The following is a 23,374-nucleotide window of genomic DNA, read 5'->3' on the forward strand; positions in this document are numbered from 1 at the left end:
CCCTTCCTGGCTCCACCCACACCCCTTTTGGTTCTTCCTCTCTGGCTTCCTCCCTTCTCTGTCACCTGACTTCTTGACACTTCCCACTGACCCTCCTCTAGTTCCTCCCTACACGTGCAAAAAGTCCTCTAGGAGAGTCCTACAGGCCTCCTCATCTGTGCTAACATGGATGAGTCACAAACAGCTGATTTTGTGGGCAGTATTCTCATGGTGTCTCTGACACCCCTGGTTCCTGATTCTTCTCTTCCTCAAGGATTCCACACTTGTGCCTTGTGTTTGGTTGTGGGAATCTACATCTACTCCCATCATTTTCTGGAGAAAGTCTCTCTGGTATCTTATGACGGTTATCCTAGGCTCCCCCGGAGTGCTCCTCACACTCACTTGCCTGAACATGTCCTACGTCACAAAGTATGACTTCAACCAGGCTATAAGAAAGTCCTGCCAAGTACGGTGGCACACACCTTTAATCCCAGCACTTGGAAGGCAGAGGCAGGTGGATGTCTGTGAGTTCTAGGAAGAAAGGACTGAGCAGCCAGAGCTACATTGAGAAACCCTGTTTCAAAATAATCAAAATAATAATAATAATAATAATAATAATAATAATAATAATAAATATAATAATACTAAAACAAAAAATCTGAGCCAGGCCTCATGGCACATTACTGGGTTCTTTTCACAAGGAAGGCACACAGCAGAGTTTATAGATAAAATAGCAGACTGAAGAAAGATTTGAAATTTCATTTTATTTCATTTTTTTAAAAATTTCCATTACAAGAATTTCTTAATGGATTAAAAACAAAGGAAATCAAAGAGGCAAGGAGAAAGTACAGAAGATCCACAGGGTGGGGTTGTGGAAAGACACAGGGTTCTAATTGTTTTGTAAAGAGAACATATGAAAACCTTCTACTGAGGAAGAAATGTGCGAAACACTTGAGGAAATATTCTGCATGTCAAGGCCACATTACCACAGTGCCTCTCAGCTTCACCTCTTAAAATGTGCTTTTTTCTCAGAATTTCTCTCCATTATGAAACTTTTATGATGATGAAAAAATAAAGATATGTACAAAGGGCTCACATTTTAAAACATTCATGTCTCTCCAGTATGAATTCTTTCATGATGATGAATGTAAAAATGTGGAAGAGCTTCACCCTGTTAAATACACTGACAGTCTTTCTGTCCAATATGAATTCTTTCATGACTTTCAAGATGATTGTGAAGAGCAAGTTTTACCACATTGGTTATATTCATAAGATTTCTCTGCAGTCTGTGTTCTTTCTGTCATATGAGATTACTATTACGTCAAGAGGCTTTATCACATTGGTTACATTTATAGTTTTTCTCCATTGTGTATTCTTCTATGTACATGGAGATTATTATGACATGCAAAGGCTTTAACACATTGATTACAGTCATAGGGTTTCACTCCAGTAGGTGTTCTTGTTTGAGATGACTCTTACATGAAAAGCCTTTATGACATTGGTTATTTTCATAAGGATTTTATGCAACATGCACTTTTATGTATTAGGAGATGACTGTGCTGTACAAAGGTGATGCCACACAGATTAAATCCATAAGGTTTTTCTCCAAGGTATGTTCTTTTAGGTTTCAGAGACTACTCTGGATTGCATACACTTTGCCATATGGGGTACATTCATAAGATTTCTCTCCAGTGTAAGTTCTCTTTAGGTACTTCCAGATTACTATTCTGTGCAAAGACTTTACCACATTGGTTACATTCATAAGGTTTATATCCAGTGGGAGTTCTTTTCTGTATTAGGAAATTACTGTTACATGCAAATGCTTTGCAACATTCGTTATATTCATAAGGTTTCTCCCAAGTGTGAGTTTTTTTATGTTTTAAGAGAATACTGTCACGTGTTAGCACACTGGTTACATTCATAAGGTTTCTCTCCAGTGTTAGTTATTTTATGTAGCAGATTACTGTTATGTTTAAAGGCTTTACCACATTGGTTACATTCATAAGGCTTCTCTTCAGAGTGAGTTCTTTTATGTACTACCAGATGACTGCTCCGTGCAAAGGCTTTACTGCATTGGTTACATTCATAAGGTTTCTCTCCAGTGTGAGTTCTTTTATGTACTACCAGACGACTGTTCCGTGCAAAGGCTTTAGCGCATTGTTTACATTCATAAGGTTTCTCTCCAGTGTGAGTTTTTTTATGTAGCAGGAGACTACTGCTATGTTTAAAGCCTTTACCACATTGGTTACATTCATAAGGTTTCTCTCCAGTGTGAGTTCTTTTATGTACTACCAGATTACTGCTCCGTGCAAAGGCTTTACTGCATTGGTTACATTCGTAAGGTTTCTCTCCAGTGTGAGTTCTTTTATGTACTACCAGATGACTGCTCCGTGCAAAGGCTTTACCACATTGGTTACATTGATATGGTTTCTCTCCAGTGTGAGTTCTTTCATGTCCTAGGAGAGTTTTGTAACTTGTAAAGGCTTTTCCACATTCTTTACATTCATAAGGTTTCTCTCCAGTGTGAGTTCTTTTATGTATTTGGAGACTACTGTTATATGCAAAGGCTTTACCGCATTGGTTACATTCATAAGGTTTCTCTCCAGAGTGAGTTCTTTCATGTACTAGGAGAGCACTGTTACGTGCAAAGGCTTTTCCACATTCGTTACATTCATAAGGTTTCTCTCCATTGTAACTTTTTTCATGTATTAGGAGATTACTGTTACGTGCAGAGGCTTTACCCCGTTGGTTACATTCATAAGGTTTCTCTCCAATATGTGTCCTTTTATGTGTTAGGAGGTGACTGTTATATGCAAATGCATTACCATTTTGGTTACATTCATAGCGATCCTCACCAGTATGTATGCTTTTATATGTGTGGGGACTAATGGGATGTGTAAAGAATTCATCATATCGAGTATCTTCAGAGGCTTTCTCTCCACTATGACTATTTTCAAACCTGCAAAGATGATTGACACATATGAAAGCTTTACCACATTCATTACACTAATGAATCTTTTTGTCCATGTCATTTAATTTTACAATTTGGTGTAAAAGGTAAACAGGAATTAACTCTTGAGTTTTCATCATTATTTTTACATTCACAGTGTTCTCATTCTCTATGGGTTTTGCATATTTGAAAATACCTGTGATGGTAAAAATATTTGTTACCTGGCTCACATTTATACTATACTTGCTTCTATAAGATGGTTTTCCATGTATCTGTAGAAAACTCCAAGACCTCAGAGCTTTATCACAGTGAATGGATGCATAAATTTCTCTATACTGTGTGCCATCCTAAATTTGCAAAGGTAACTGTGACAAACAGAAGAATTTATATATTCCTAAAACTTATATTTTCTGCAGTGTGATTTTGTGAGAATTCCTAATGAAGTTAAGGAACCTGTTAATTGATGTTGGTGTATATTTTATGAAAGTGTATGAGTATATGTAAATGATGATTGCTGAGCCAGCAGAGCACTAAGTGCTGACAAGATTGTAGTATTGTTCTCTTTATGGCCCATCATCATCTGTCCTATATTTTGTAAACATTTGTCATTCCTTACTTATCTATTGAAAATAAAAGCTGACAACTAATAGTAGGACAAAAATGGAGGGCAGAACTTCTGAGTGAGAGAGGGTAGCTGGGAAGAAGAAAAAAATCAGGCCACTCACCAGCAGGACAGTGAGGTCATCAAATGGACATGAACAAGAACAAAGAGGTAGAGCTAGCCAAAAAGTGGGACACTGTGTTAAGTTTTATTTGTGTTAGGGAAAAAGAGGGTTCAGAATCTGACCAGTTAAATTGCCTAAGCTTTAAAATATTGCAAAGCCTCTGTGTCATTAGTTGTATTGCTTGCATCTCTGAATAGCCCATATAAAGCATAATAGGTATCACCTTTTAAACATCTATTGAAAATGGGGACTACTATTTATGTTAGTTCTGGGTGGTTCATTGTTTGTTTCAATATACATATAGTAACATGATTTATATTCATTGTGATATACGATATAACTATTAAAAAAAGAAAAATAAATGACATGGTTTCACGTTGCATTCACACATTTGATTTTTGTTCATCACAGACATGTGCTATAGGGATTATGGTTTTTCCACAACAACATTCTTGACTCTAAAAAACTGACCTCACAAAACTGAGCAACATTACTATAAGTATATGAGTATATTTTACTATGGACTACTTGATTGGTATAATGTTTTGGACATACTTTCATTAACTATTTACTGTGAATACCTTTGGCAATATCAGAGTTGTAGGAGACTAAACAAATTGCAGTTCTACCTCATAGTGCTAATGACTAATCAAACTTTTCTCAGAATCACTTTCATATCAGCTTACATAAGAAAATTACCTTGCATGTCTTCTAGAACTTTGACAATGCTCTTCAATATTATGATATTCCAAATTGTATCCTAAAATATAGGAAAAGAAAATGTATAATTTGTAATTGGAAATAAGGCAAAATTTAGGTCATGATGTATGCTCAAAGAACCATTCACCTCATCCTTCCAAATCCTCAAGAAAAATTACAGAAGTGGATAAAAAATGAATAAAGAGTCTCCCATATTTTAAAAAGTAAAGAAAATTCACTGTCCTACCTATAGCAGTGAAGTTCCTGTAGGTCTCCAGCATCACCTCTTTGTAGAGACTCCTCTGGGAAGGATCCAGCAAAGCCCACTCTTCTCGAGTGAAGTTCACATGCACATCATTGTAGGTCAATGCACTCTAAAATACCCATGCACATGTACATCAGAAAGCATGATACTTAGAATACTGGAAATGTATACTTCATTTACAATATTTTCAAAGAATTCTGGTGTTTCTTCTATTTATTTCTGATACACAAGTTCTAATGTAATAACCAACTCCTTTTAGGAGGAAACTGAATAGTGAGTTACTTTTCTAATTTTTGAATCCTTTAATTAGGATATAGATTTGCAAGAGAAATGCCAATTAACAAAGAGACAGAGAGAGTAAACATATCAATAGTACTGAGCCCATATGAGGGAAATAGTATAAAAGATTCCTGACTATAATAACAATGGGCGAACTGGGTGTATTTTCTGATGCCTTTAATTCCAAAATCACTTAGGAGATAGAGGCTGGTGTACCTCATAGAGCTGGATGCTAGCCTGCTCTCTGCAATAAGTTCCAGGACAGTCAGTGGTACATAAAAAGAACCTGAATAATCTGCAAAAATCAATCAAACTAAAAAGATAGAAAGAACTGAGAGATCATTCTCAAGTTTCTACAAAGAGTTATATATTCTATCCAGTTCTGTATACATGTCTAGAAACCTGAAGTGCCTCAATTTAAATTTTAACATTAATACAATCTTGTTAAACTGAAATGACTGCTTGAACAATTACAAAAGGACAGATGCAAATATTAGCAATGTAAATGTTGATCATCAATAGGCAACATGGGGGATGGAGGTATGGCTCAGTGGTTAAAAACACTGTCTGTTCTTCCAGATGACATGGGTTCAATTCCCAGCACCCACATGACAGCTCATAGCTATCTGTAACTCCAATTCAATCAATCTGACATCCTCACATCAATGCACACAAAGTTAAATTAAATTATTAGAAATAAAAAATGAATGAATGAATAAATAAAATACGCAACATAGGACATGAGAGATGGCTCAGCAGTGAAGAGATCTTGTTGGTCTTGAAGATATTTGGGCCTGATTGTTGGTACTTACATAGAAGGGGATCAGGTACCATGGGGTAGGTGGGTTATGGGTGACAGGGTCAACACAGAAAACTGATTGATAATCAAACTCCAGGACAACATTCAAAGGTGCAGATCAAACTTTGTTATCCAGTGGTACAGCCTTTAAATGACTGAAAGCCCAATCAGACCATACCATACTAGCCTCAAGTACTAGTAACAATCAATCAGGTTGGTGCAACTGTAAGGAATGTGAGAGTTGCCACACCATGACTTAGTTTTGTGGTATAGATTTCTGTAAAGAAGGGGGAAGCAGCACCGCACTAGCCTTAGATCCCTTTGAGACTTCACTAGTGTGCTAGGAGTCACTAGTAAAGCAACAGTGTGCATTGGATCAGAACCTTTCAAGGAGTTCCTGAAGCTTTACTTGCCATTCCCTATGGGCCTCTTAAAGGCTTACCTTGACCCAACACATAGGGGCTCACACCTATCTATTATTCTAAGTTCAAGAGTTCTGAGTCTTGTGAGGACCAGGCACACATGAGATATTTATTCACATAAACAGGCAAAATAGTCATATTCATTCAAAAATTTTTAAAACAAGCAATCGTATGATTCAGAGGTTCAAACAGTATTAATATCCTAATGAAGAGCATATGTTTGACATATACAATATGGACATTCCAGGCCTATCACTTAATAATATAACAAAGAAACAGAAAGGCCAGGCATGTGGGCCCACAACTAATCCCAGCACTCTAGAGACACTTTAAAGTGGATCTCTAAGTTGAGCCCTGCCTGGTCTACATACCTACTTACAGGACAGTCAGGACTACAAAAAGGAAATGACTTCAAAAACAAAAAGAACAAGCAAACACCACAAAACAAAATAAAACAAAACAAAAAAATAAACAAGGCCTACATACACTAAGGAAAAAGCAGTCATTAAGTCTCCAAAATAAAATAAAAAGCTCTGAGCCAGCAGGTTTTTGCACAGAATTCTGCCAGACTTTCAAAGAAAAGCTAATACAAATGCTCCTTAAACTATTCCACGAAATACAGAAAAAGAAGGAACATTGCAAAAATCATTCTATAGGATCATAGTCACCCTATAACTAAATAAAACAAAGACACAACAGAAAAAAAAGAATTTCAGAAAATCTCGTTTATGAAAGCGATCTAAAAATTCTCAATATAATACTCAGAAACTGAATCCAAAAACACATCATTAATATTGCCCACCAAGAGGAGGAAGCCTCCATCTCAGTGATGCAGGGATGGTTCAATATATGTAAATCCATCAATTTAATTCACCTTATAAATAATCTGATAGAAAAAAAAACACATGGTCACCTCATCAGATGCTGAAAAGGCCTTTGACAAAATCTAACACCCATTCATCTTAAAAGACTTGTAGAGATAAGGCATACAAGGTTCAAACATAAATATAATAAAGGCAATGAAGAACAAGCCTATAGACTACATCAAATTAAATTTAAAAGAAATTAAAGCAATTCCATCAAATTCCAGGCTAGAGCCATAAGACAACGGAACATGTTCAAGAAGACGGATTGGAAAGGAAGATGTCAAAGAATCACTATACGAAGATGATATAGTTGAATACATAAGTGAACCTAAAAATTCTAAAAAAGAACTCCTACAGTGACAAACACTTTCCACAAAGTGGCACAGAACAAAATTTACTAAAAACATCAATAGCCCTTCTTATACAGACAATAAATAGGCTTAGGATGAAATTAGGGAAACAACACCCTGAATGAAAGTCACAAACAATATAAAATATTTTTGTTATAATGCTAACCAAGCAAGTGAAAGATCTGTATGACTAGAAATTCAAGTCCCTGAAGGAAGAAACTGAAGATACCAGAAGATGGAAAGATCTCCCGAACTCAAGGATCGTACAATTAGCATTGTAAAACATGACCATCTTACCAAATGCAATCTATAGATTCAAAGCAATTCCCATCAAAATTCCAACACAATTATTCATACTTTGAAAGAGCAACCATTAACTTCATAGGAAAAAAAATGCAATATAAATAAAATATTTCTGTACTGTAAAAGAATTTCTGGCGGTACCAGCATCTATAATTTCAAGTTATACTACAGAGCAATGGTAATTAAAACTCCATGGTATTGGCATAGAAACTGGCAGATTGATCAATGGAACCAAATTAAAGACTGAGAAATAAACACACATTCCTACAGGATTTTGATATTTGACAAAGCAAAAAAGATACAATGGAAAAATAGAAAGCATCTTCAGCAATTGGTGTTTCTCTAACTTGATGTCTGCATGTAGACAGATGCAAATACAGCCATATTTATCACCCTGCACAAACCTCAAGTCCAACTGGATCAAAGACTGTAACATAAAACTGGATATACTAAACACAATAAAAGAGAGAGTGGGGAATAGCCTTGAACTCATTGGTACAGGAGACACCTCTGTGAATAGAACACCAACAGCTCAGACGCTAAGATTAACAATTAACAAAAGGGATGCATAAAAGTGAAAAGTATCTGGAAGTTAAACAATTCTATCAATAGTACAAATTGCAGCACACAGACTTGGAGAGGACCTTTACGAACCCTACATCTGACTGAAGGATAATATTCAAATTAAAGAATTGAACAAATTAGACACAAACAAACTAAATAACTCAAATAAACAATGCCATACAGAGTTAAACAGAGAACTCTAAGCAGAGGAAGTGCTAATGGATGAGAGGTATTTAAAGAACTGTTCATTGTCCTTAGTCATCAAGGAAATGTAAAATGAAGGATTCTTCATTTCAATCTTACACTTGTCAGAATAGCTCAGATCATGAAACTCAAGTGACAGCACATGGTGGTGAGGAATGTGGAGAAAGGAGAACACAAATCCAGTGATGGTGAGAATGAAAACTTGAACAACCACTTTGGAAATCCATCTAGATATGTCTCAAAAAATTTAGAATAGACAAATGTCAATTCCTACATACCTTAATAGCTATACAATTCAGGGGAATATACCCAAAAGATATTCTACTACACCAGAGGAACACTTGCTCAACTATGTTTACAGCAGATTTATTTGTAAGAAACAAAAACTGGAAACAACTTAGACTTCCTTCCACTGAAGAATGAATAAAGAAAATGTGATACAGTTGCACAATGGAACACCAATTAGCTATTAATAAAAAAAGGCTTCATGCAATCAGCAAGAGAATGGATGGAACTAGGAAAGATTTTTCTGAGTGAGATAACTGAGACCCAGAAAGACCCACATGGTACCTGCTTACTTATAAGTGGAAATTAACCATACATTACAGGATAACCATGGGACAATCCACACACCCAGAGAGTCAAGGAGAGCAAAGGCAGCGTGTAGGAAATTCACTCTGAAGAGAAAATGAGATATGTATCTGAATTAAATAGAGGTAAGGTACAGAGAGGAAGGAAGGTAACAAGGAGAAAAAATAGAAATCAGGGTGGGTGAGTTTCTGGGTCAATGGAGGCTCCTGGAATTTTATGGGTGTAGCCATAGCGTAACAGCATTGGTTAATGAGCCTGAAGTTGCCAAAAGAGAAATATGCTCTGCAAAATCTCAAAATTCAAGATGTGAGTAAAGATCAAGTAAACAACGGGTTTGATATGAACAAATTTCAGGCCCATTAGCCAATAATATAAAAAGAAAACAAAACAACACTACAAAGACAGGCATGTGGGCCCACATCCAATCCATGAAATCTAGATCCAGATTCAGGTGGATCTCTAAGTCTGAGGCCCACATGATTCACATACCTACTTACAGGACAACAGAGAGAAACTTTTTCTTCAAAAACAAAAACAACAAAATTAATAAAATGAAACAACAGAGCCAATAACGCCTTAGAAAATGGAAGCAGTCATTAAAAAGTCTGCCAAACACACACATACACACACACACACAAAAAAAAAAAAAAAAAAACCTGGGTCAGATGGCTTTAGCACAGAATCATACCCGATTTTCAAACAAGAGTAAACACCAATACTTATCAAAATATTCCAAAAATACAAACAGAAGAAACATTGCCAAACTTATTCTGATGGCACAGTCAACCTGATACACAAACCAAAGTCTCAACAAAGAAAGAGAATTTCAGACCATTCTCACTTATAAACATAGACACAAATACACTCAATAAAATACTCGCAAACCAAATCCAAAAATACATCAAAGATATACATGATGAACAAATAGGCTTCATCTCAGGGATACCAGGATGGTCTAACATATGAAAATCCATCAATTAATCCACCATATAAACAAAGTGAAAGAACAAAAATCACATGATCATCTCATTAGACAAGAAAAAGCCTTTCACAAAATCCAACACCCCTTCATGTTAAAAGACTTGGAGAAATCAGGCATACAAAGAATCAGGCACATATTTAACATAATAAAGGCAGTAAAAAGCAAGCTGAGGGCCAGCATCAAATTACTTGGAGAGAAACTTAAATTCCACTCATATGAGGTACATGACAAGGATGGAATGCCTATCCTCCCCATATCTCTTCAATATACTACTTAAGTCCTAGCTAGAACAATAACAAAACTGAAGGTGATCAAGAAGATACACATTGGAAAGGAAGAAGTCAAAGAATCACTATTTACAGATGATATACACGTATACATAAGTGACCCAAGAAATTCTACCAGAGCATTCTTACAATTGATATATACTTTTCACAAAGTAGCTGGGAACACAGTTTACCAAAAAGATCATTAGCCCTTCTGCATACAAATGAAAAAATGGGCTGAGAATGAAATTTGGAAAATAACACCCTTTGCAGTAGCCACAAACAATATAAAATATTTTGTTGTAACTCTAACTAAGAAGTGAAAGACCTCTATGACTAGAATTTCAAGTCTTTACAGAAAGAAACTGAAGAAGATATCAGAAGATGGAAAGATCTCCGAAAATCATGGATATGTAGGATTAACATAGTAAAACAGCAATTCCTAACAAATACAAACTACAGATTCAATCCATTTCCCACCAACATTCCAACATAATTCTTTACAGACCTTGAAAGAGTAAACATAAACTTCATATGGAAAAATAAAACACCCTTGAGAGCAGACCGATCCTATACAATTGAAATAAGGACACAGAAATAAACCCACACTCCTACTGGAACTTTACTTTCAACAAAAATAAAACCATACAATGGAAAAATGACAGCATCTTCAACAAATGGTTGTTGAACTATGTGGTCTAACTATGTGTCTGCCTGTAGAAAAATGCAAATAGACCGCTTTGTATCACTATGCAGAAACTCAAGTCCAAATGGATCAAAGACTTTGACATAAAATCAGAGATATACTTAGGTAAGACAAGGTGGAGAAAAGTCTGGAACTCCTTAACATAGGACACAATAAAAAACAACAGCACAGGCTCAGAGATCAACAATTAATAAGTGGGATCTCAGGAAATGGAAAAGCTTTTGTAAGTCAAAGGACATTATCAATAGAACACAATGGCAGCCAACAGATTGGGAAAATATTAACAGCAACCCTACATCAGACAGAGCGGTAAAATCCAAAATATACAAAGAACTTAAGAAATTAAACACCAACAAATCAACTAAACCAATTTAAAAATGGGGTTCATATTTAAACTGAGAAGTCACAACAGAGGAATCTTGAATGGATGAGAAGCACTAAAGGAAATCACCGAAGTCCTTAGCCATCAGACAAACGGAAATCAGAATGACTCTAAGATTCCATCTTACACCACTGGAATGGCTAAGATAAAAAACTCAAGTGACAACACATGCTGGTGAGGATGTGGAGAAAAGGGAACATTCCTCCCATGCTGATGGGAATGCAGACTTTTACAGCTTCTCTGGAAATCAATCTGGTACATTCTCAGAAAACTGGGAATAGTTCTACCTCAAAACCCAGCTATACCACTCGAGGGAACATATTCAAAAGATATTCCATTATAGGACAAGGACATCTGTTCTACTATGTTAATAGCTGTTTTATTCATAAAAGCTAGAAACTGGAAACAACCTAAATGTCCCTCAAATCTAGAAAAATGGTTAAAATTACTTCTGGTACATTTACACAATGGAATACTAATCAGCTATTAAAAATAAGAAATCATGGAAACTGCAGGCAAAAAGATCAAACCAGAAAAAAATCACCCTGAGTGAGGTAACACAGACATAGATAGAAACAAATACTATGTACTCACTTATGAGCGGATATTAGACCTACAGTACAGGATAATCATACTATAATCCGCAGACCCAAAGAAGCGAAATAACAAGGAGGGTCCACAGGAGGGTGCCAGAGTGTCACTCAGAATAGAAAATAGAAGAGAAAACAGAAGTGGATCAAGAGAGGAAACTAGGCAGAATGTTTTTTTCTATTTGTGAAAAATGAGATTATGCTTTTCATTGCATTTGCATTGAATTTGTGAATAGCTTTTGGTAGAACAGTCATTTTCAAAATTTTACCATTATCAATCCAGGAACATGGGATGTCTCTTCATTTTCCAGTGTCTTTCTTAATTTCTTCAAGTGTTTGAAGTTCTCATTGTGGGTGTGTTTTTTTTATCTGTTTATTACTAGATACTTTATTTTCCTTCAGACATTTCTGAATGGGAGTGTGTTCAAGATCTCCTTTGAATGTTTGATGTTGGTATATAAAGAAGTAAATAGATTTCTGCAAGTTGATTCTGTATCCTGTCACATAGCTATATTGTTAATCATTTCATAAAATTTTTGTGATAGAATTTTGCGGAATTGTAATGAATTATTATTACATCATCTGCAAAGAGTGATAGTTTGAATTCTACTTTCCCTATTTATATTCCTTTATTTATCTTTATTGCTTAAACAAGCACTTTGAGCAAAATATTGAAAAAAGTGACAGTGGTGAACATAGATGACAAACTTCTGACTTGAGTATACTTGCCTAAACCTTTTCTCTATTAGGGATGATTTTGGATGGAGGTTTCTCAACTATAGCTTTTATTGTGTTGAGAGGTATTGATTCTGGCCTTACAACTTTTGAAACTTATATGATAAAGGCACGCTGGATGTTTTTGAAGACTTTTTTTGGTTTTTGTTTAAGATATTGAGATGTTCATATGATTTCTGCTTATACATCATTTATGTAGTTTTTTTATTTATTGACTTATGTTGTGCCAATCAGGGATAAGCAATTCATTCATAGTGGATAAGTTTTGATGTATTCTCTTCACAAGAATTTTATTAGACTTTTGAGTCTATTTTTATTAATTTATTTTTTTAATAAATTAGTTGATTCACTTTGTATCCCCATTTTATCTCGCTCCATTATTGCCTCCCAGTCCTAGCTCCCTCATGTCCTACCATGCCACACCACAAGATGACTGATATGGAAGGTATTCTTCCCCATCCACCTGAACCTAGCCTATCAGGTCTCATCAGGACTAGCTGCATTGTCTTCCTTTGTGGCCTGGTAAGGCTGGAGCCCCATCAGGGGGAGGTGATCAAAGAGCCAGTCACTGAGTTCATGTCAGAGACAGTCACTGTTCCCCTTTCTACAGAACCCACTTAGAGTTGCCATGGGCTACAACTGTGTAGGGCTACTAAAGATTCTATATTATCTCCATGCATGGTTCTTGATTGGAGTAGCAGTCTCAGAAAAGACCTTTAGGTTGGGAGCCCTGGCTCTGGGAGCTGCTTTGATATTTAAATCTCAGTGGAAAGACTGCTTTTACCAGGCCTTCACTGAAGTCAGGGAAGAATTTGCAAGTCCATCTCCTTTTGTTTGTGACAGCAGGTGGGATAGCTTGTGAAGATCACACCTCATGCTCCAGCTCCTTGTGAAAATTTAACCCATTGTTCTGAGCTGTTTTTACTGTGGCTTAAAAGCCCTCTACAATAAAAAGTCAGGCTGTTGCTGTTAAGGCATGTGGCTTGCTGCTGCTGCTACATGTTTGTTGCTTGTATCTGTGGCTGCGGCTGCTGCAGTCCAGAGCCTCTTTAAAAAGTCTCCTGTGTGCTGTGTGTTTTTTTATTAATTTCAATCCTCACTCCCGACTCAAGAACAGTTTGACTCTGCTGGCAGGCTTCAGTGCCCCTATGCCTAGATTTCTTGGATCTATTGTTCTCCTTGTGGAGATGCTGTCCCCTCCAGGTCCTCTCATCTCCCCCTTCTTTCATAAGATTACCTGCACTCTGCCCAAAGTTTGGCTATGAATGTCAGCATCTGCTTTGATACCCTGTGGGGTAGAGTCTTCAGAGGCCCTCAGTGGTCAGTCCCTGTCCTATTGCCTGGTATCTTCCACTTCCAATGTCTGTCCCATTTGTCATTCTGAGTGAGGACTGATCATCTAACCAGGGTCCTCCTTGTTTACCTTCTTGAGGTGAACATATTTTGGAATGTTTGTCTTACATATGTCTAAAATCCACTTATGAGTATATACCATGTGTTTCTTTCAGCTACTGGGATACCTCAGTCAAGATGAGCATTTCCAGTTCCCACCATTTGCCTGCAATTTTTATGATTTGCCTATTTTAATATGTAAGCAATATTCCATTGTGTAAATGTACCACAATTTCTGTATCCATTCTTCATTGAGGGACATCTGGATTGTTTCCAGATCTAGCTATTACAAATAAAGCTGCTATGAACAGAGTTGAGCAAATGCCCCTGTTGTATACTTGAGCATGTTTTAGATATATGCCTAGCTAGGAGTGCTATAGCTGGATCTTGAGGAAACAATATTCCTATTTCTCTGAGAAAGTGCCAGATTGATTTCCAAAGTGGCTGTACAACTTTATATTCCTACCAGCAATGGAGGAGGGTTCCACTTTCTGGACATCTTCTCCAGCATGGGTTGTCACTTGAGCTTTTGATCTTAGCCATTTTGATGGCTGTAAGGTGAAATCTCAGGGTTGTTTTGATCAGTATTTCCCTGATGATTAAGGACACTAAACAATGCTTTAACTGTTTCTCTGCAATTCGATATTCCTCAACTGAAAATTCTCTATTTAGCTCTATACCACATTTTTAATTGGACTACTTGGTTTTTTGCTGTTTAACTTCTTGAGTTCTTTATATATTCTGGATTAGCCCTCTGTCAGCTATAGGGCTATACTTTCCCAATCTGTAGGCTGTCGTTTCATTTTGATGACAGAGTTCTTTGTTTACAGAAACTTTTCAGTTTCATGAGACCCCATTTATTAATTTTTGATCTCAGAGCCAGACTATTGGTGTTCCTTTCAGTAAGTATTCTCCTATGCCAATGAGTTCAAGGCTCTTCCCCAATATTTCTTTAACAGATTTAGTATGTCTGGTTTTATGTAGAAACCTTTGATCCACTTTGGACTTTAGTTTTGTGTAAGGTGATGAATATGGATCTTTTTGCATTTTTTTTCTACAAGCAGACATCCAGTTAGACCAGCACCATTTGTTGAAGATGCAGGCTTTTTCCATTGTATGGTTTTGGCTTCTTTGTCAAAAAACAAGTATCCAGAGGTGTATGGGTTTATTTCTGCATCTTCTATTCGATTCCATTGATCCACCATTCTGTTTATATGTCAGTACTATGCAGTTGCTTTATACATTTGCTTGAGATCAGGAATGGAGATGCCTCCAGATGATCTGTTGTTGTACAAGATACTTTTAGTTCTGGGGATTTTTGTTGTTCCATGTGAAGTAAAGAATTGTTCTTTCAAGATCTATAAAGAATTGTGTTGGTATTTTGTTAGGAACTGCATTGAATCTATTGATTGCTTTTGGCAGTATGGCCATTTTCACTATGTTAATCCTACTAGTCCATGAGCATGGGAGATCGTTCCTTCTTCTGATACCTTCTTCAATTTCTTTCTTCAGAGCCTTGACATTTTTTTAAAACAGGTCTTTCACATGCTTGGTTAGAGTCACACCAAAGTACTTATTACTGGCTAATGTGAAGGGTGTAGTTTCCCTAATTTCTTTCTTAGCCCTTTTGTCTTAGTACACAGAAGGGCTACTGATTTTTTTTCAGTTAATTTTGTATCCAGCCACTTTGTTGAAGGTGTTTAGCAGCTGAAGGATTTCTCTGGTTTTATTCCGGCAGTCACTCATGTATATTATATCATCTTCAAATAATGATACTTTGACTTCTTCCTTTCTGATTTGTATCCTCTTGATCTGCTTTAGTTATCTTACTGTTCTAGCGAGGACTTCAAGTACTATGTTGAAGAGATACAGAGTGAGCAGCCATGCCTTTTCCCTGAGTTTTACTGGGATTGATTTAAGTTTCTCTCCATTTAGTTTGATGTTGGCTAAATTCTTGCTGTATATTGTCTTCACTATGTTTAGGTATGTGCCTTGTATCTCTCATTTGTCCAAGACTTTAAACAAGAATGGGTGTTGGATTTTATCAAATGCTTTTTCAGGATCTAAGGAGAAGACCATGTGGTTTTTCTCCTTCAATTTGTTTATGTGGTGGATTATATTGATGGATTTCCATATACTGAATCTCCCCTGCATACAGGGATGACGCCTATTTGGTCATGGTGGATATCTTTGATGTTTTCTTAGATTCAGTTGGCAAGTATCTTATTGAGCAATGTTGCATCAATGTTCATAAGAATGGTAGGTCTGAAGTTGCCTTTTTTGTTGGGTCTTTTTGGACTTTAGGTGTCAGGGTGACTGTGGCTTAATAGAATGAGATTTCAGCTCTGAATTTCATTATTTCTAATCATTTACTCCACTTGAGTGTGTCTGCTTAAGATGAAGTCACACCAGAATTCTACCAGACATTCAAAAAGGAGCCATAATAATCCTTCCTAAGCTATCAAGAAAAGAAAAAAAGGAAAAGAAACAGAAGAAGCACTTTGAAACTCTTTCTAGAAATCTAGCATTCCTGTCATAAGTAAACTAGTTAAAAATCACACACACACACACAAAAACCCACAGGCCAATACTCTTGATAAAAATAGACTTTCAACCAAAATTAATGAAAAAAGATGAGGAAGGGCAATTCATTCTCATCAAAGGAAAAATACACCAGAAGGACATCATAATCCTGAACATCTATGCCCCAAATTCAAGAGCTGAATTTGATGATAAATGACACGTGATTAAAGCTTAAATCACACATTAATACCTTAATAGTGGGAGACTTCAACACTCTGCTCTTACCAAGAGACAGATCATCTAGACAGAAGCAAAATAAGAAAATAATAATTACAGAGGTCCTAAATAAAATGGATCTAATAGATGTCTACAGAACTTTTCGCCCAAACAAAAAAGAATATACCTTATTTTGAGCACCTCATGGAACCTTCTTAAAAATTAACCATATAATCTTTTTTTATAATTTATTTTTATTTTATGTGCACTGGTATTTAGCCAGCCTGTGTCAGTGTCAGATCTGTTACAGACAGTTGTGAGCTGCCACGTGTGTGCTGGGAATTGAACTCAGGTCCTCTGGAAGAGCAGTCAGTGCTCTTAACCACTGAGCCATCTCTGCAGCCCCCCAGAAAGCAAGCATCAAAATATACAAGAAGATCAAAATAATCCCTTGTATCCTATCAGACCAACATGGACTAAAACTAGACTTCAACAACAACAGAAATAACAAAAAGCCTACATACACATGGAAACTAAGCAACTCTCTACTCAATGACAGCTTTGTCAGGAAAAAAAATGGAAAAAGAAATTAGAGACTTCCTAAAATTCAATGGAAATGACGGCACAACTTACCCAAACTTGTGGGATACAATGAAAGCACTGCTAAAAGGAAAGTTCATAGCACTAAGTGCCTCCAGAGAGTAGTTCATCTCATACAAGCAATTTAATGACACACCTAAAAGCCCTAGGAAAAAAAGGAAGTAGGCACACCCAAGGGGAGTAGACAATTGGAAATAATGAAACTCGGAGCTGAGATGAATGAATTAGAAACAAAGAAAACAATTCAAAGAATCAAGGAGACTAAGAGATGGTTCTTGGAGAAAATCAACAAGCTAGACAAATCTTTAGCCAATGTAAGTAAAGGGCAGAGAGAAATTATCCAAGTCAGCAAAATCAGAAATGAAAAGGGGGACATAAAAACAGACACTGAGGAAATCCTAACAATCATTAGGTCTCACTACAAAAGTCTATATGCCGCACAATTTGAAAATCTAAATGAAATGGACATTCTTAATAGACTCCATCTACCAAAATTAAATCTAGATTGCGTAAATAAATTCAATAGGCCTATATCTCCCAAGGAATAAAATCAATCATCACAAGTCTCCTACCAAAAAAAAAAAAAAAAAAAAAAAAAAAAGGAAGAAAGCCCAGGGCCAGATGGTTTCAGCACAGAATTATACCCGACCTTCAAAGAAGACCTAACTCCAATTCTTTTCAAACTATTCCACAAAATAGATACAGAAGGAACCAAACTCATTCTAGGAAGCCACAGTCACCTTGATACCTAAACCCCACAAAGACCCAATCAAAAAAAGAGAACTTCAGACCTATCTTTCTTATGAACATCGATGCAAAAATACTCAATAAAATACTTGCAAACCAAATCCTAGAACACATTAAAGATATCATCCACCATGTCCACGGTAGAACAGTAAGACAACTAAAGGAAATCAAAGGGATACAAATTAGAAAGGAAGAAGTCAAAGTATCAATATTCACAGATAATATGATAGTATACATGAGTGGCCCCAAAAATTATACCAGAGAACTCCTACAGCTGACACCTTCAGCGAAATCACTGGATATAAAATTAACTCAAAAAAAAATCTGAAGTCTTCCTGTATACCAAAGACAAGTGAGCTGAGAAAGAAATTGGGGAAACAAAAACCTTCCAATACATCAGTTTAACTCTTACCAAGGAAGGGTAAGATCTGTATGAAAATCAAACAAACAAACAAACAAAAACCTTCAAGTCTCTGAAGAAAGAAATTGAAGAAGATATCAGAAAATTGAAAGATTTTCCATGCTTATGGATCAGTAAGAATAACAGCAAAAATGGTCAACCTACCAAAAGAAATCTAGAGATTAACGCAATTCCCATCAAAATACCAACACTATTCCTTAGACCTTGAAAGAACAATTCTCGACATCATATTAAAAAAAACAGTACAATAAAGAACTTCTGAAGCTATCTCCATCCGTGATCTAAAGCTCTACTATAGAGCAATAGTAATAATAACGGCATAGTACTGGCAGAGAAACAGACTTGTGGGTCAATGGAATTGAATCAAATACTCAAAAATAAACCCACACACCTACAGAAGGCAGGACTAAGGCCAGAAATTTATACACTGAACCCCCACGGTATGTCCTTCTCCCCATCAAGCTACTTAAGACCTCCAGCCCCTGGTACTACAGCACAGAATCTCCACTTCCCCCACAAAAGAATAGCATATCAGTGTTTTGTCTGAGAGAAAAATCCTGCTTTTGGAAATGCCTGTCTGTTTTCTTTTAAGTCAACTGTATCAATCCTGGTCTAAAAGACACTACAACATGTACTAAGGAAAGCAGAGAATGAGAGATTCATATTTTAAAAGTCTTCATTCAACTAAGCATTTAAATGTAAAAATAATAATAATAACAAATGGGTAGACTTCTAGATGTATAAAATCTAACAACATTAAATCAAGAAGAAAATTATTAAAACAGACACATAACAACCAAGATAGAAGTGGTAATTTAAAAATCTCTCAATTAAAGAAAAATAAAATAAAAGCAAGCAAGCCTAGGTGTAGCGATTCAGCATGAATTCTACAAGAGTCTCAAAGAACTTACTGCAATACTCCTCAAAGTATTCCACAAAAGGGAAAAGGAAGAAACACTTCTATATTTTTGTGAAGACACCAGTATTATCTTGATTACAAAAAATCAATTTCTGAAAATTAATAATACAACCTAATATTATGTTAACTAATTAATAACTCGTGTTATAAAGAACTTCTATATAGGTACTTAGTTACCTAAGATATTATGACTGGAAGCCATGATTACAGACTATGTCAATAGCAATGTCAAATATTACTGATTACCATAATACTAAATTATATAGTATACACTCACATTTCATCTTTTATTTACCTATCATTGACTGAATGAAAAGTTCAATAGACTTGCTCAACAATCTTCTTCATGATACCCTATTTGAAGGTGATTTCCAAGGCTCATAAGTGTAAATGAGACCTAGTTTATATTTTTGTTAAGTTAAAACCCACACATTACACTTATCACTAACATGCAGAGAGATATGGCCCCTGCACTGTCTGTGTTCTAAAATTTAACAATGGGAGCACGGTTTTGGTTTCACCTTCATCTTACCTTATTAACACTCAATAATCTGTGAAAGCAATTAGTTTTAAGTCACAGTTGATTCTAGGACAGGCTATTTATTGTCCACAAAAGGATCTTCTTATGATCTTTTGTCATAATATATATTGTAATTTAGGTGAAATGGCAGCTTTGGATACAATCCCCTTGTATGTATCTTATGGCATTGGACATATTCAATGAAATCATAAAAATATTGGTTATTAAACTTGCTATATTTTTACACTATTCACACATATATCTTAAAGCATCTCATCTCACACTAGGAAAACATTTGTTGAAAGATATTCAAACTTAGTCTTCAAATGAGTGCTTTCAGTCCCAAATTCATGTAATATAGATATATATACACATACACTTTGGCAGGACCTTTTTTCATTTTAATTTGTACTTTCAATTATAAGATGAAAACGTTTTACTGGCTTGACGACAGTGAATTACTTACCAATAATATAAGATCTTGATGTTTCCCTTGATTATAAGTGAGGCTTACCTGGCATGGCAGAAGCCAGTGTGGGTTTCTTTCTTCTTTAGATCCCATTTCAACTTTGCTCAACCACGTTTTATGGAGGGCATTGGCCACTGCATACACTGCATTCCATATGGAATAGCTGGTTTAATCTTTATAGAACTTGGTTATGGTTCATGAATTTCACATAGCAAAGCAAGAGGTGAACAATCAAAACTGTCAATCCAGAATTTATGGAAGTAAAATTCTCCTGGGTAATGGCAAGGTTTTGGTGCCTCAAGAAAATGCTTTAAGCCAGTGATAGCTCTTGTCTTTGAATATGAGAAGCTTCCTCTGGAAAAATTCATCAAGTCATTTCTATTTGATGCAGACTCTAAAAAAATGTGTTGGTTTACCATGTTCTAAACCTTCCTTCTGGTTGAAAATATTTTATTTATCATGTGGAAAAACTTCAATTACTTCTATCACTACAGAATACCTGCACATTTACCTGTGTATGTTGGTTCAAATTCAGCAAACCAACACCGAATAGTACCCAAGTTTCAATTAGCTGGCTCTTTTTTTTTCTGTAAAAACCACAGATTCATTCATTCATTCATTCATTCATTCATTCCCTTTCTTTTCTCCCTTCCTCTTTCTCTGTTTTTCTTTCTTTGTTTCCTTTCTTCCTGTTCTTCCTCCTCCATCTCTTACTTTCTCTCTTTGCCCATGTGTGTATGCCTTCAGACCAGCAGAGGTGGCCAGATCCTTCTCTACTGAGTTCCCAGCACCCTAACAACTAAGCCTAGTGGACCTTACCTACTCAACCTCCAGCCCCCTAAACATTATTTATAGGGTCCTCCCTGCACCCATATGCCAATATCAATGTCCCTGTAGTGAACCTGCAGGACAGCAGAGGGCGCCAGAACAATCAATACAAGGTCCTACACAGCCTTATTCCTGGGCAGGGTGCACCCATCTCCCCCAGGAAGCACACAGGCCTGGAGGGAGTGGAGAACTGTGCATCTTCTCTTCCCGCCATCCCCTGCCTGCGGTTCCGCCCCACGCACGAGCCACTCGGGACTCCAGGCGGATGGATGGAAGGCGAGGGGTGGACAAGGGAGGGAGGCAGGGAACCCCAAAATCACTCCTACTCCCCTTCCTCCTGAAAGGTTTAGACTAACTTTGTAACCTATATGTCTTCTAAAGCCTATAGTTTTGAGTTTTAGGTCCAGGTTAAGCTAAAGCCTCTTAGTATCTTTCCAGAGAGTGAAGGAATGTGACCCTATCTGTGAGGACAGATATAAAAAAAGGGCAAGCAAGCAATGACCTTCACTCAGCAAAAGAAGGACCAGACCCTTGTCCTTGAGATAGCGTTTCTTAGCAAGGAACCTAGACTTCTTCTGAGTAGCTTTTGACCTCCAGCCAAAAGTCTGTAGCCCCTAATCTTCAAGGATAAGTTAACCACCCCCACCTTAAATTACACTTGGCAGGACTGGCCAAGCTTGAGCACCTAAGACTAACCAATTATCTTACTTTATAACTTCCTCATCCAACCTAAATTGCCAAAACTGCAACTTCAAATTTCCCGCAATTTTTCTTTTAAAAACCTAAAGGCCTTTGTCTCCCAGTGCCACGGTGCCACTCTTTGCTGACCGGCAGGCAGGGGTGACCCTGTTGTACAATGGTTAATAAACCTCTTGCTTTTGTAACGAGTCTTGGTCTGGGGGAGTTTCTGGGAAGGGTGCAATTAAATTCCTGAGCTGTGAGACCCCAGGTCTTACACTCCCCCCACCACCACCCCCCGCCACGTATGAGCAGGACTATGAATTCATAACAGTTTGGGATAAGAAGATTGCTGACCTGGGAAAACCGTTCTGGGTAGCAGCCGTCTCTGGCGGAAGTCCCGCCCCTTATGCCTTCGTTTCCAGATCCGCCCCCCAGAGAGCAGAGACTTCCTTCCGGACTGGGAGGCACCGAGGCCGCCCTACCATCTCCCTGGCCCACGGGGCTGTAAACACAAACCCTCTACTCACAGACAGACCTTTATCCCTTCGTTTCTCACTTCGGAGCTCTTGCTGGTCACGGAAGATGCACTGCGGCAGAGTCCCATCGGCCTGAGAACTACAAACGTGGCTTCAGAGCAAGGACTTCTGGGATTGTATATGAGAACTACAAAAATGGCGACAAGGGGGCGTGATGCATTCTAGGATTACTCGTAGTCCCGAGCCTTCGTCCCTCCCTGTTCGGTGTCTTGACTGTGGCCCCTGATTCGCCTACAAATCCCAGAATGCCATGCGTGTTCCCAGCATCATAAACGCTGGGAGGTGGAGATGCCACTTAGTCCTCCAGGGCGCGTAGAGAGACACAAGACGGGCGCCGCCTCTTTCTCTCTCTGTCCAGGGTCGGCTTGGGTTGATGACGTACTTCCGGCCTGGTTTGTTTTTCTCCCGCTGGCGCGCTGGCCGGGGTCGTAAGCTGTTGTGGCGGCGTTTTGGGGGAGACGGTGGCCGCGCGCCCCGCTTTCCGGGAATCTCAACGGGGTCTCGGGGCCCCGGAGGCTCCGATGGCGGCGGCCTGCGCGGTGGTGCTGGCGATGAAAGCAGAAGCGGAGGAGGAAGAGAAGGACCCCGGGTTTGGCGGGACCCCGTAACCTCCCGGAGACGCTTCCGGCGGCTGCTCTCCGGGGACGTTTCCGGCTCGGAGGAGGTGCTGAGCCGCCGGCGGGAGCTGTGCCGCCGCTAGCTGCGGCCCGAGCGGCGCTCCAAGGAGCAGATGCTGGAGCTGCTGGTCCTCGAGCAGTGCGCCACCGTCGCCCCGAGAGCGGATACCCGCGCCCTGCACCCGGCCTCCCCGCAGGTGAGGACCCCCCAAACCCCGAGACCGCAGGCGAATGAGTCTTCCCGCCGC

At 37.8% G+C, this 23,374-nt stretch overlaps 1 protein-coding gene across 1 annotated transcript; it reads right to left on the minus strand.

The window, feature by feature from the left end:
* Window positions 1-724: 724 nt before the first annotated feature.
* Window positions 725-22,448, minus strand: LOC110544305 (zinc finger protein 431-like). The gene is made up of 5 exons (XM_060376212.1): window positions 22,328-22,448; window positions 20,510-20,607; window positions 4,601-4,727; window positions 4,354-4,414; window positions 725-2,938 (listed from the first exon to the last, which is right to left on the minus strand). The coding sequence occupies exons 2-5, from the start codon at window positions 20,555-20,557 to the stop codon at window positions 1,873-1,875; spliced, it is 1,302 nt and encodes a 433-aa protein (XP_060232195.1). The 5' UTR covers window positions 20,558-20,607; window positions 22,328-22,448; the 3' UTR covers window positions 725-1,872.
* Between the last annotated feature and the right edge of the window lie 926 nt (window positions 22,449-23,374).

Source organism: Meriones unguiculatus (assembly GCF_030254825.1).
Source record: "Meriones unguiculatus strain TT.TT164.6M chromosome 13 unlocalized genomic scaffold, Bangor_MerUng_6.1 Chr13_unordered_Scaffold_34, whole genome shotgun sequence".
Taxonomy (NCBI): domain Eukaryota; kingdom Metazoa; phylum Chordata; class Mammalia; order Rodentia; family Muridae; genus Meriones; species Meriones unguiculatus.

Coding starts and splice junctions, on each gene's coding strand:
- LOC110544305 (XM_060376212.1), bottom strand. CDS start 20,557: ATGGGATCTAAAGAAGAAAGAAACCCACACTGGCTTCTGCCATGCCAG. Junction 4,728..20,509: donor ACTGGCTTCTGCCATGCCAG/GTAAGCCTCACT, acceptor TGGGTATTTTAG/AGTGCATTGACCTACAATGA. Junction 4,415..4,600: donor CAGGAACTTCACTGCTATAG/GTAGGACAGTGA, acceptor CCTATATTTTAG/GATACAATTTGGAATATCAT.